The 13,777-nt window shown below is 49.7% G+C and overlaps 2 protein-coding genes across 9 annotated transcripts in view; one reads left to right on the top strand and one right to left on the bottom strand.

Moving 5' to 3' along the window:
• ISG20L2 (interferon stimulated exonuclease gene 20 like 2) lies at positions 1 to 7,567 on the bottom strand. Of its 2 annotated transcripts, none has more exons than XM_029581700.1 (4): positions 7,442 to 7,567; positions 5,298 to 6,216; positions 4,869 to 5,069; positions 1 to 3,573 (listed from the first exon to the last, which is right to left on the bottom strand). In XM_029581700.1, the coding sequence occupies exons 2-4, from the start codon at positions 6,087 to 6,089 to the stop codon at positions 3,460 to 3,462; spliced, it is 1,107 nt and encodes a 368-aa protein (XP_029437560.1). In that variant the 5' UTR covers positions 6,090 to 6,216; positions 7,442 to 7,567; the 3' UTR covers positions 1 to 3,459. The 2 variants fall into 2 exon arrangements, with proteins under 2 accessions (XP_029437560.1, XP_029437559.1); XM_029581699.1 differs by lacking the exon at positions 7,442 to 7,567 and adding an exon at positions 7,143 to 7,277.
• RRNAD1 (ribosomal RNA adenine dimethylase domain containing 1) overlaps positions 7,359 to 13,777 on the top strand; it is a 21,613-nt gene continuing 15,194 nt past the window's right edge. For 3 of the 7 annotated variants that reach the window (XM_029581692.1, XM_029581696.1, XM_029581698.1), the window contains exons 1-2: positions 7,359 to 7,495; positions 13,505 to 13,636. In XM_029581692.1, coding sequence (XP_029437552.1) covers positions 13,526 to 13,636 — 111 coding nt within the window. In that variant the 5' untranslated portion in view covers positions 7,359 to 7,495; positions 13,505 to 13,525. Of the gene's footprint in view, positions 7,496 to 7,580; positions 7,708 to 7,886; positions 8,021 to 8,066; positions 8,281 to 13,504; positions 13,637 to 13,777 lie in introns of those variants that run through there. The other 4 variants (XM_029581695.1, XM_029581694.1, XM_029581693.1 and 1 more) reach the window with 4 other exon arrangements.

Below are 13,777 nucleotides of genomic sequence, written 5' to 3' on the forward strand. Positions count from 1 at the left end.
ACCAGAAAACATTTTATTTTATTGTCTTTAATAAAAATAAAATACATTTCAAGATTCTGTTGGGTTTGTTTCGGAGATGAATTAGACAGTACTAGAAAGCATGAAACAGGCCATAAAGCCACAGATCAGGAGCAGAAAAGGGAGACTCAACAGCACAGATCAGGCTTTCACTGCTGGAAGAGTCGGTGACTTGACTACATTTTTTTTTTTTTGTAACTGTGGTTTTTCTCCCCTCCCTCTCAGGAGAGGAGGTAAGAGTGCCGCCTTGCCCTTTCTCGCACTTCTGGAGGGAAAAAAAAAAAGGCTATGAACCTCTAACCCTTAGGCCAATGGACCTTGCTGGCCTAAAGCCTCAACAGGAAAGAAATGGAGGTTGTCCAAAAGAGACGGGGACGCAGTCTGAGCACTGAGTTTTGCCCTCTCCCCCCGATTAGGATAGGCGTGGCACCTATTTGTGCTCCAATAACCTGCTTTCCAGATCTGAGCAATGTGAAGTCCTCTGCAGCTGAACTGTACTAAAATACATGGTCTGTGGTCCTCCTTCACATTGGTGTTTCTGTATCTCTTTTAGAATAACCCATCACATATAACTGGATATTTGGGGAGCTTAACCACCTTCCAGAAAGCATTCCTAAACTGCACTTCTTTGCTCCAAAAAAAACCTAGAGAATGCCATTTTGAAACTAGGATGCAAAAGACCTTATCCGATACGATTTTATCATAGGTGTCAACTGTTTTGGTCTTTTCCCAAATTGTCATTTAACAGTATTTGACAAGAGACAAAAAATCCTGACTGTAACAGTCAAACCCCCAACCATGTTCAGAATGCATTAAAAAAAAAATTAAGAATCAATCACACAACCCCAGTCGGAGGGGGCAGAAACAGAATACGCAGCGCTTGCCCACCTGACAGCGTCCGCTGATGAAGGTGGAGGACTAACCTATGAGATCTGCCGCTTGTGAAAGGGGTGCAAGCTGAGGCCTTTTAAAGAGACGTTGTGTCCTACGAGGGATCTGGAAAGCTCAGGAATCGCAGCGGTTGCCTCACGGTCACATGGCGGACGCTGAACTCGAAAGCTCTAATAAACTGCTTGGTCTGTAAGGTTCCACTCCATTCCTGTCGTGTCAGTCACACATGGCGTGTTCAGGTTTTGTCCCGGACTGGCAGGGGCACTAAAAGCCTGTTCCGTCGCTGTGTCGAAGGGCCTGTCCACCGTTTGGAAGAGACTGGGGCTCATCTCCTCATGAGAGACAAAGCCGTAGCGAATTCACAGTCAGGGCTAAGAGAGGAATCTGCTACGGACCAGTGGCGTCATCATGCTCATGTGTTTTAGTGTCTTAAGAAGTTATGAGCAAGGATAACTTTTAAAAGCAAAGAATAATAAAAATAATTTGATTACAGAAAAAAAACAAACAATCAATAAAGAATAAGTTACAAATATTTGATTGCTAATATTCCTCCACACTCCACTATGTCACTTAAAATGATCCTCACCTGCGTCACTTTATCACTTTACTGGCTTTTGGAGCTAGATCAGTTGCTGATTGCTGTCTGGGAAAGCTGATGGCCTAATGTTTCGTGCCCGACATCTGCACACAGGAGCCTAGGAACCATACCCTGCGCTGGCTCCTGCTCGTTGGCCTGAGAGAGCTACCAGAGACTGAGAGGAGCAAGAGTAATGACCCTAGTGACAAGGCAGAGCCTGGGACGTCACAATGTCACGATGCTTTCCACAGCAGCGAAAGGGACTTTTGTAAACACTTACTGTCACATCAAGGTGTCCCTTTCCTTTCTAAGCAGGCCTTTCGGAGAATGGTCAAAGGACGGAGAGTAGGTAACCAGGTTGTCACTTCATTTTCTCAATATTGGCAGCAGGACCTCCTCAGCATTATCATGAGCTGCCAGGGGAATGCGCACACTGGGAACAGCAGGCACCATGGCATTCAGGGTGACCTTCACGCCACGGGCAAGAGCAGGGAGACGTGATCACACTATCCAAATTGCCGGAGTCAGGTAAAAACCTTTAAGTCTATTCAAAAGGCATCAGATGCAGGGAAGGCTCGGCAGTCTGCACTGTGTCACTCACAGCCTCTGGTCATACAGTTTTCCTTTGATTTCATTCCCTCTCGCTCCCGTCCCCTGCATGTTAAAACAGTTTCTCTGTTTACATTTTGGTTCTGGCACTACAGAGATATGGCATCGACCAGGCTGAAAGTAGCCATAAAACAGCTAAATGCCACAAAATGCAGATCTCAGCTAAGCCACTTTAGTAAAGGCTATGGGAATAATATTCAGTGGCTGGCTGGCTTGCAAAGTTAGCTGGATATACTTATCTGACTAACTTTGATGGGATATTCAGTGGAACAGCCGTACTGCTGAACCTATCCGACTATCAGTTTATCCGGCTAACTTTAGGACTACTCTCAGCATGACCGGAGTTAGCTGGATAAGTCAGCCAGATAACTCTGAATATTGGAGTTAACCGGACGATTTATCCGGCTAACTTAACTCTGCCCCAGAATACCCCTATGTGCCCCAGCTAAGTTTTAGCCAGAGAAATGGAGGAAATAGTCCAAATTCAGCATTTAGCCTGATAATTCACAGGTTATCCGACTAAAAGCTGCTGAATAACGACCTCTTAGAACTCGATTTTAAAAGGGTTAAGGTGCCTAATTTTGGGTGATTGGCCCTTTGGAAAATGTACTAGGGCTAAGACCCTAAATTTACGATTCCAGTTTAAGAGCTTGAAAAGTGAGTGACCACAGGGGCAGAGCTAGAGTGGGGAGCCAAAGGTTAGAGTTTAGCACTGATTTTCAGCACCAGGCACCTAACTCAGGAGCCTAAATCAAGGCAGATGAACAGCAGGCCTACATTTAGGCCTGCAAGGTTTAGGCTTCTAAATGTAAGAGAACGTTCAGCTGAAAACTTAAAGACTGCTAAGTTCGGCTGAAAATAAGCTCCTTAGGTACCTAAGTCAGGGGCTCCAATATCGTTAAAGACGGGCCTCTTCCCATTTTTACTTAACATAGGCTTAACTTGCTGGTTTGTGGTAACTTGGGGAAAACGGCCGGGTCGCTGGCCTCGACGACCTGATCCTTCCTCTCTCTGTCCCGCTATAAAATGCTCTGATTTCCGCAGGCGGGTCCCTCTGCTGCCCACTGGAGGCATGGCTACCACGCAATCCCAGCTACAGAAGCACCCTTTAGGCCATGTCATTAAAGTGTGGGCGAGACCCTCTTCTCACCTGCACGATAGAGAAAAGACTTCTGATTGGCTGACGCTGTTCATCACAACCTGCACCGGCACCTGCGGCAGCTCTCCCGTCTTTCTTGACCCTCCCCTCCCCTCCCCCCCCCCCAACCTTCCACTCTTGCTGTTCCGGCTGCATCTTTTCCCTCCACCCCTTGTTTGTTTGTTTTTTTTTTTTTGGGGGGGGGGGGGGGGCGCCTTAGTCCATGCTAGTCCTTTACAGGGGCCAAGGCCAACTCTCTCTCCCACTCTGCCTCGATCAACCGGTACAGCTCCATCGTGGCTCTGGCATCTTCCACGGATGAGTGCCCTTTTTTCCCAACCTGTAAGTGTGCGGGTGGTGGAGGGGGAGGGAGTAGAAACAAAAAAAAAGAAGAAGAAAATAAGATGTTTAAATTAGGAAACAGCCTTCGGACCCCCTGTGAAACTAATATGTGCCTTTGGGATCAGGTCTGCTCTGTGACTTAAACAGATCACGGCCCTCGGAGAAAGTGCATGGCATACAGTCGGACCTCAGGCCACTCGGTTCACCACCTTCCTCTTCCACTCAGGGTGGCCATGAATAGTTTGGGGGCAGGGAGGGCTCATTCGCTATCATCACATGATGAACTCATGGCACTGGATACGGTACTTGAGGATTTTGAAGCAAAGTCATCAAATTGTCTGTATATTGGTTCTTTTCTGCCTCTTCCTGGTCTAACCCCCCCCCCTCCCCCGGGTCTCCTTTCCTATCCAAATCTACACGCAGGGCCCTGATTTGCTTTGACTGGCAGCAATAGGAGCCAATATTGCTTCTAGAATGAGAACAGAATAAGGAAGAAAAAGAGAGGGGGAGCTGGTATCGTTCAGCTGAGAACCGATTAAAGCAACCCCTTCACAGAAACAGACAAGCTTTTTTTTTGTTGTTGTTTGGATCCTCCCTGCTCCTTTGTATTCGGATTTCCTCCAGCTCCTTCAGTCAGAACCAGGGCTGGAACCTGGCCCCAGGAGCCTTCCTTTGCAACTTACCCGAGGCTCCTTCCAGAACCCTGCAAGCACGGGCCCTGAATCTGGCCCCCAGGGGTCGCGAGGATTGTGACCCCCCCCTTCCCCCGGGGGCTTTGAATGCAGCCTCCGTGGCATCCCTAGCCCCGGCCGGCCCAGGGAGCGGAAGACCTGCCCCGTGGATCAAACAGGGAACATTCTGCATGGCAGGACACTGTGCTTACCACCAGAGCTATCAGGCCAGTAAAAAAAGAGATGCAGGGCCGGCCCCATCTGCTCTCTGCCCAAACTGATTCCCAGTGCAGTGATCTTTGGCTTCCCCACTACGCTTATCCCAGGCTTTCTTGAAGTCTCTTACTGTTTTTGCCTCCGGGATATTGGGGAGGGGGGGGGGGGGGGGCAGGTAAGGGCACTGTTCGGTGCATCTTTTATCCTTTCCATAAAGGAAAGATACTGCTGCTTTTACCAGCAATCTGAGGATATAACTAATCTGTAAATCAGATGCCAGCTACACATATGCTGTTACACAGAGATTTTTTAACACGAGGAACATGTTAAGGTGAACTGCTGCTCTCATAGTGTTTTGTGTGTGTGTATATCCACAGATTTCAAGTGAGACTCTGCTCCACGGTACCTGGATTTCTCGGTTAAGCAGTTGCTTGGTGAGGCGCTTGAGCGAAACGACTTCCTTCTCAGGAAAGCCGGCCTTCCTGTTCAACAGCGGCATCTGGGAAGTGTCGCGGGTCAGTGACTTTGGGTGGACATAGCACAGGGCCTTGAAGTCATTGTGGATGGCGTGACCGATGACCACCTTCCCCGCCAGGATCTTCAGGATCTGAAAGAGGAAGGGGAGCCTCCCACAATTACACAGTAGTCTAAACAGTTAATGGCACATAAAATATACGGCAACACTACCTAAGCGAGACCTCATGATGCTAAGAAACAGAAACTAAGTTTATAAAGTGAAATGAATAAAATTAGAAAAACAAAGGCACCTAAAACAAATCGTTGCCTACAAAAACGAAGAGCTTACAAATTTTGCTCTCCCTGCCTCCAGACTCACCTCTTTCTGGGCCACCTTGAATGGCATTGCGTTCTTCATATGATGCTTCCTGATCCCGCTCCACCTCGTTCGGTAGTCCGTGATCGGGTTCGGGGGCTTAACGTACTTGTCATACACCACGTCGCCTTCATGGCTCACTATACTGCACCGGGCCAGCTCACTGTGGCGGGCCCCAGGTCCCGTCCCTACCATCTCACAGTCGATCGCCACCATTTTGTAGGGGCAGGCAGCAAAAAGCCCGCTTTGATATTCGCTGAGTGGGCTTACTTTGTGCGTATTGGTAAAGGGGTGGGAGTGGTCTCTGCTGCTGGAATGATTGTCATAAGACAAACTTGGTTTTGCTGACCCCTGCCTCATTTTAGTCCCTCCTGGCGCAGGCCATGTCAGCCGGGAATCACATGGATGCCTCGGCCCTTCCAAACTATGCCTGCTGTTTGATGTTGGGAATGATTTTGGCTGCTGGACGTGGAGTGAGGTTTCTTTGCTGCCAAAGGAGTTGGCATCCTTTCCTAGGCTACTTTTGTCCAAGCTGTGAACCGAAGACTCTAAGTTGGGTGTACTATTGTTCCTCTCCCAAGTGGTGAAGCTTCTGTGATGGTTAGCATAAGTATTCTCTGGTTTAAAAGGCCGATACTGGTGGCTCTGGTGTGGGAGCTGTTTCTGCTTCAGGAAACCTTTCCTTTCCAAAAACTTCCGCTGCTTAAGAAAGCGTCTGTGTTTCTGGTTGGGGTGGCTGGTCTTCCACTGAGGCTGGCTGGCACTCACGTCCAAGTTTAAAATTAAGTCCGACATGATCAGTCAGACAGTCAGCTCTTGCAAAAGAATTGAAGAATGATTGTGTGGCGAGCAAGAGACACTTTAAAAATTCTAGTAAAAAACAATTCTTCAAGATGAGGAATGTGGGAAGTGCTGCTTTCATCTGGAAATGAAAGAGAAATAAATTGAATTCCTGAGAGAAACTTTTCTTCTACCATAAGAAGATATCAATATGGCTCACTACAGCTGGAGGTTTCACATTCTACTCTTCATACCTATCTTTATTCCTATAAGCAGAGTTCTGGCCAAGAGACAAATAGCCAGTGACATGAATGCAGCTTTGTCACAGGGCTCGGAAGCAGAAATATCGGTAGATGGGCTCCTTTCCCACTCAACCCCTGGAAGTCTGGCATGACTGTAGCTCCCTGTGACAGCTTCTTCCAGTGCTGATCCACCTACCTACCTACCGCAGTATTGAGGAAGCATTTCAGAACCAGTAAGACTAAGAAGCCCAACAGTTCAGGCCAGCTCTTTGATCCAAGTGTCATGGGATTTATTTCACCATACTTATCCTGCTTTCCCTTTCAAAACGAAAGCCTGCCACAGATTCTCCATAGAGGAATGCAGAGGCTCTAAGTGAGGTGGGATGGTGTGTTTAGGAGACAGATAGAGGGTGAGGATGACTTTTGAGGACTCTATAAGGGATTGATGGAGACCCCCAGGAGAGGATTCTGTATGTGGTGAACGTGATCTGTGTGTATTGGGGAGGGGGCCAGAGAGGGACTGTGTGTCAGGGGAGGAAGGAGAGGGAACTGTGAGGATGGGGAAACACTGTCAGGGAGGAGAAGTGGCCCTGAGGATGGGAGGTGAAGGAAGAGGAGAAGGATGGGGGGGCGGGGGGGAACTCAAGGTGAGGGGGGAGACAGTGTGAGAGGGATAAGATACGTCAGAGAAGGAGGAGCCTCCCGGGGTGGGGGGGGGGGATTTGTGTGTCGGGGGAGGAGGCTCTGAAGGTGAGCGGACATGTTAACCCACCATATCCCTGCCCCCCCCCTCCCGCATTCCTATGTGAAACCCACAGGAACTCACCTCTGCCCCCTACCAAGGCCCGATCTCCACAGGCCCCGGAGGCACCGGAAGCCGAGGCCGGGAGAAAGCATACAGACAGGAGCGAGACCGGAAGCCGGAGCCCTTCAGAAACCATAGAGATGGTGAAGAGACACCGGAACACTTGCTGCGGGGAAGGGAGGGGGAACCATAGAGACGGCACAGAAATCCATCCTTTTCCAAGGAATCATAGAGACGGGAGAGACACTGGAAGCCTCCCGAAAGAACCATAGAGACCAGCGAGCGGCGCGGGAGGATCGAGAAGATCGGCGCTTACTCACCAGAGCCCCCGAAGACGCAAAAGGTGGTGGGGCGGCAGCGCCCTTGGCCGGCGGGTAGGTGTCGCCCTCGCTCCTTTCCCCAGGCCGGGAGGGCGTCGGCGGTTTCCAGGTTCACAGTGAGCCGGGCCAGGTTTTACCCCGTTTTAGTGCACCTCGGGACTTGTAGTTCCAGCATCTCCGGGTAGATCGAGTGGTGCGGTTGCCAAGGATCGGGAATAAAGGCCAATAACCGCCCCCCTCCCCACCCGCCGAAAAAAAATATATACGTATGATGATCCCCTTTTTCTGTCTTTTTGGACTAACCTAATACATTTCTTTACTAGCTTTTGAAAGCTAATGCTCCCTTCCGTTCCACATGGAAAGGTGGGAAACTACAAATCCCGAGATGCAATGGTGGTAAAAAACCACAACTGTCTCAGCCTCTTAGCTTTGTCTTGGGGCAGATGGTGACCCTAACGCAGAGCCACCTACATGCCCCTCCACCCTCCCATCACAGTCTGAAACCTCCGTGGATGCACAGAGGAACTATTAGCTTTAGAGGGTCCCTCATAGGTCAACCGAAGAGGATGAGCAGCCAAGGTTTTACCCCCCATAAGCAAGCAGGGAATTGGAAGTTCTGATTTCCCCCGAGACCCTGGCTCAGCCTGCCTCAGCTGGCACAGGCACCGCCCCACCGTCCTCTTTCCTGCCCAGCTTGCATCGATAGGAGTAGCCACGGCAGCATCTGGGTTGTCGCCATTGATGCCAGCCTGAACCGGTTGAGCACCGGTGTGCACATGGGACAGAATTCCGAGCCGCATGGCTGCTTCTAAGGCTGCAGGGGCAGGAGTCACGATTGGGTGGGTTGGGGTGCCTGTTTAAAGAGTTTCTGATGCCATAACTTGAAATGTTGAATTTTAGGAAGTCCCATATATTAGCTCTCATCTTTACATTTGGATTTCTTTTAAGAGAAATCTTTTGCTGGGTCAGACCAGTGGACCATAGAGTCCAGTGGCCATTCTGCATCTGAATCACTGGGAAGTACCTGGTAGATCAAAATGGGGAGCTCCAGACCCCGTAGTTCACTTCTAGCTGAGGGCAGTAAAAAATGACATCCCCCCCAAGTCTTCTCGACTAATAGTTGTTCCCTGTACGTACCCAGATCAGTCCAGACTCCTGGGTTTTGCCACATAACCTGAGGTGCCACCTGCAGTCCATCAGTATTTCTCTGTCTCCAGCAGATGCTGGAGGTGCAAAGCCTCCAGCCTGACTAAAAAAAAAAAGAGGAATCTTCTCATCAGGGTTTTCCAAGAGCCTCCCAGGGGGTTGCCAGATCCTGGTAGGTTCACCACCCCCTGATTTCTGTAGCGGACGAGCAGGGGGTTGGAGACCCTTTGTTGCTCAGTCCTAGGGCTGAAACCTGGGGGTCCCAGTTCCCTTGCCCTGCAGGACCACTTGAGCCTTTATCCATTCTTCAGCAGGGAAGTGACTCTTTTTTTTTATTCTTTGATTATTAAAGTTTCTTTAAAAAAAAAAGAAGGAACCTTTGTTTGAGAACTGAGTGCCGGTAGTTGCAGGGAAGTGCCGTGGGACGGCACACTTTCCTCGATGGTACTGTGCTGGTTTACTTTAGCGGATGGCTCGGCGCTTTCTCCCCCCTCCTCTGGTGGTCCCTCCTGGGGGGTTCCCAGGACCAATCAACATGCCGCACATGGCGGTTTGCACTGCATGTGGGGTGCGCGTGCGCCTGTCCCGTGACAGACAATGCTCCCGATGCCTCTCTGGTGCGGAGATCGGCCAGCGATGCTTTCTCACTAAGCATGGGAACAGAGGCCATTTTGTCCTTCAGAGCTGCCACGCAGGCCACAGAGGGGGAGGGGGATTTCCCTCCTGCCTTGTCGCAAGACCCTTCGGTGGGGATACAGTGTCTGGGGGACCTCCTTCTGGCTGTGAAGAGGAGGTCCAGCACGATTCTGATTCCTCTTCTTCCTTTTCTTCGGACTTTGTGCTTCTTTTGCACAAAGCCTATAAGGCACGAAAGTCCCTGAGGCGCAGGGCTACTCAGGATGCTCCTGTGCTTCCGACATGGGGCTCCGGGGGCCACCAGGATCAAGCAGGTTCCCGGCCTTCCGGATCCGATGCCCGCCACAGCCGACTCTCCTGAGGATTCTGGGGCGGATGAGGTCCCAGCGCAAGGACCTTCAGGATCAGATCCGGCTCTGGTGGGCCAGAATACGGATCAGGAGGAATCAAAGGTCCTGGCCTTTGAAGGTGATGACCCCAAAGTGGTTCGGCTGTTCCACAAGGAGGAATTGGCTCCCCTTATACCAGCTGTTCTGCAGGAACTGGGTATAGAAGTCCTGCAGGAGCACTCGGAGATGGGTGCAGTGGATGCGGTCATGTTTGGCCTTCGTGGTCCTATGTGTACTTTCCATAAATCTGTCAGCGACTTGATGCTTAGGGAGTGGGATACTCCCGACACCGGCCTAAAAGTCAGCAGGGCCATGGACAAGTTGTATCCTTTACCCGAGTATGTGCTAGAGCTTCTCAAGATCCCGAAGGTGGATGCCTTTGTGTCGGCATTTACTAAGAAGACGTCTATCCCCGTGGCTGGTGCGACGGCAGTGAATGATCTTCACGATCGGAAGCTGGAGGTGCACCTCAAAAAGATTTTTGAGGTGTCTGCCCTAGGCCTACGAGCGGTTACATGCAGCAGTTTTATGTTGAGAGCTGGTTTGCGCTGGGTGCAACAACTACAGGTTGATAGGTCCTTATCCGAGTCGGAGGCGCGACAAGCTGAACGTCTGGAGGCCGTGGTGGCGTATGGTACTGATGCCATATATGATCTCATTCAGACTTCCTCAAGAGAGAGTGGGAGTTGTCAGAGGAAGCGCTATGCCTCATCCGACGAAAGTGGGGCATGCCGGATGTGGCTCCGATGGTGACTTTTTGCCATGCCAAAGTCCTACAGTTTTTCAGTCGGCGAAGGGAAAGAGGGGCAGAAGGCGTGGATGCGTTAGTTCTGCCTTGGCCGACAAGAGTCCTTCTGTACATGTTTCCACCTTGGCCGTTGGTATGCAAGATTTTGCATTGCATAGACGTCCATCTGGGCGAGGTGGTTCTCATTGCCCCAGAGTGGCCGAGGCGTCCGTGGTTTGCAGACTTGGTCAAGCTGGCTGTGGCCGGTCTGTTGCGGTTGGCGCATCTGCCCAATCTTCTGCATCGAGGTCCCATCTGTTTGGATCAGGAAGATCGCTTTTGTCTAGCGGCTTGGCTTTTGAAAGGGAATGCTTGAGGAATAAGGATTATTCAGAAGGAGTTATCACGACCCTCTTGCAGTCTAGAAAACCTTCCACTTCCCTGGCATATGTGAGAGTTTGGAAAGTATTTGAGTTATGGTGTACAAGGCAAAAGGTGAGCCTTCGGTGAGCTTCGGTTGTGGATGTTTTAGCATTCCTACAGGACGGTTTCACTAAAGGTCTCTACTTTAATTCCCTGAGGGTTCAAGTGGCAGCGGTAGGCTGTCTTCGAGGCAAAGTTATTGGATGTGGTGCGTTTCTTAGGGGGGGGCTAAGCATTTACGTCCTCCGATCCGAAAACCCTGTCAATCATGGAGCCTTAATGTGGTCCTTAAGGGCTTGTGTGCTGCCCCCTTTGAACCCCTGAAGCAATCTTCCATGAAGGACCTCACTTTGAAAGTGGTTTTTCTGGTGGCAATTTGTTCGGCTCGTGGAATTTCCGAACGACAGGTCTTGTCATGTAGAAAGCCCTTTTTGAGGATTTCAGGTACGGGAGGTTTCCCTGCGAATGGTCCCATCCTTTTTGCCAAAGGTGGTTTCTTCTTTTTCCCTTGAATCGGTCTGTGAAACTTCCATCCTTCCCAGCTTTGGATCCCGCGTGCTTTACTGAAGGTTAAGGACGACATCCGCCTGTTGGATTCTCTTATCGTGCTGTGGAGTGGTGCCAAAAAGGGTCATAAGGCCTCGCGAGCAACCATTGCGCGGTGGTTGAAGGAGGCTGTTGGCTCTCGGTCAGGGTCGTCCCGTCCTGGAAGGGCTTTGGGTACGTTCGACTCGGTGTCAGGCAGCTTCTTGGGCCGAATGTTTCGCCACAAGAGATCTGTCAAGCGGCGAACTGGAAATCATTGCACACTTTCGCCAGGCGTTACTGTTTGGACGTCCAGGCCCCGGAGGCCATGGGCTTTGGTGAAAGTGTAATTTGAGCGGGACTCTCGAGGTCCCACCCCTCTTAGGGAAGCTTTGGTACATCCCAGGAGTCTGGACTGATCCGGGTAAGTACAGGGAAAGGAAAATTGGTTCTTACCTGCTAATTTTCATTCCTGTAGTACCACGGATTAGTCCAGTGTTCCCGCCCACTGCAGGAGAGGGAAATTGGAGAGTCTGCTCGATCTGTTTTGATCTACGTTTTTCTGAAGAACAGCACAGGCAGTTTTTTTGCTCCTGCACGGAGATTGTGTGGGCATTGTTGGGATTCCCAGGTTTCTTTTCCCACTGCTCCTTCGGGGCAGGTTAGTTAATTCTGCAGTTATTTTTGGTTTTTCACATCTTGGCTTGGGTACAGGTCAATACTGAGGGACTGCAGGTGGCACTTCGTGTTATGTGGCAGCATCACTAAAATTTTCTCTGTCTCTATAAATTGCACTCGATTACACTGTATAATATTGTATTAAAAGGTTCTTATTTAAAGTAATTGTATCTATTGAATAATCAAAACATTCAAAGTTAGCAATCTAATATTGATATTTACTGTTTCAGTTTTGAATAGATTTTAGTAGAATATTATTTGCTGTGCTGTGCTGTGCGGAACGATTGTCCATCTTGGAATCTGAAACTGGTCCTTAGAGGATCGTGTGAGGCTCGGATTGACCCACTAAAGAGGGCTCCCTTTAAAAGGTCTTGACTCTTAAAGTGGTTTTCTTGGTGGCTGTTTGTTCAGCCAGGAGAGTTTCGGAGGTCCAGGTGCGCTCGTGTCGAGATCCCTTCCTACAGATGTCTGATTCCGGGAGTATCTTTATGCATGGTGCCTTCCTTCCTGCCTGAGGTAGTCTCGACCTTCCACCTTAGACGGATGGTGGAGCTTCCTGCTTTTCCGGATGTGGATCCCTCTGCGCCTCATGTGGGGGTGCTTGGGCTCTTAGATGGGAGGCGTGCATTATTGAGGTATCTAAAGGTCACTGATGATTTCCATAGATCGGATCACCTCTTTGTACTGTGGAGTGGTCCAAAGAAGGGGACGTAAGGCTTCTAAGGCTACAATTGTGCGGTGGCTGAAGGAAGCGATGGAGTTGATTTACATTTCTAAAGGGTGCCCGCTGTTGGGGGGGGTTAGGGGCGCACTCGACGCATTCTCAGGTGACTTCCTGCGCTGAGTCACATTGGGTGTCTCTGCTTGAAATTTGCTGGGTGGCTGCTGGGAAGTCGTTGCACAATCTTTGCTAGGCATTATCGCTTGGATGTCGGGAGAGTGTTGAGAATGTTCTATGAGCAGAGCTCTCCAGGTCCCACCCGAATTAAGGGGAGCTTAGGTACATCCCAGGAGTCTGGACTGATCGGGGTACGTACAGGGAAAGGAATTTTCTTTCCTGTAGTACCATAGATCGGTCCAGAGATCTGCCCATTTACTGGGGGGAGAGTCCTCCGCTGGTACTGTTGCTTTGTGTAATGTGCAGAGTTGATGGAGGTTTTTCAATGCTGATCGCTTATGTTAAATTTGGGAAAACAGTTTTCCATTGTCTTTTTGCGCAACTTCACCTTCTTCCGACTATTTGGAGGGGAAGGAGTTTGCTTAGAAGCTTGCTTAGAAATTTATGGTTGTTGCTGTCATCTTGACTTAGATACAGGTCAATACTGAGGGGCTGCAGGTGGCTCACTGGGTTATGTACAGTGTCAGTGAAACTTTAACTCCATCTGCTGGCAGGGAGGTAAAATGCAGGAGTCTGCACTGATCTGTGGTACTACAGGAACAAAAATTAGCAGGTAAGAACCAATTTTCCTACATCTTATTGGTCGATGTCTTTACCATGATACCTAATCACAAGTACGGTGGGTTTTGTTTTTTTTATAGGTGTATCGCTGCAGTGCTAAGATGTCGAGCTTCTCTTCTCGGCCTTTCTCCCTGGAGCAGCAGAAGCAGCTGGCACTGAATATTACCCGGGTCCTTTCTATCTATGGTTACATCACAGACTCTTATATTATTGTAAGTAGGTTTCAAAGTAGGAATTGCTTCTGTTTTAAAGCAACGTGGCACAGCCACGGCCCCTCCGTGAGCAATTCTTCTTGCTGAGCGGAGCCTCAAAAGGCCACTTGGATGGGGATGGATTATTTTTCTATTTAAAAA

This window comes from Rhinatrema bivittatum, chromosome 16, assembly GCF_901001135.1.
Source record: "Rhinatrema bivittatum chromosome 16, aRhiBiv1.1, whole genome shotgun sequence".
In the NCBI taxonomy this organism is placed as follows: Eukaryota; Metazoa; Chordata; class Amphibia; order Gymnophiona; family Rhinatrematidae; genus Rhinatrema; species Rhinatrema bivittatum.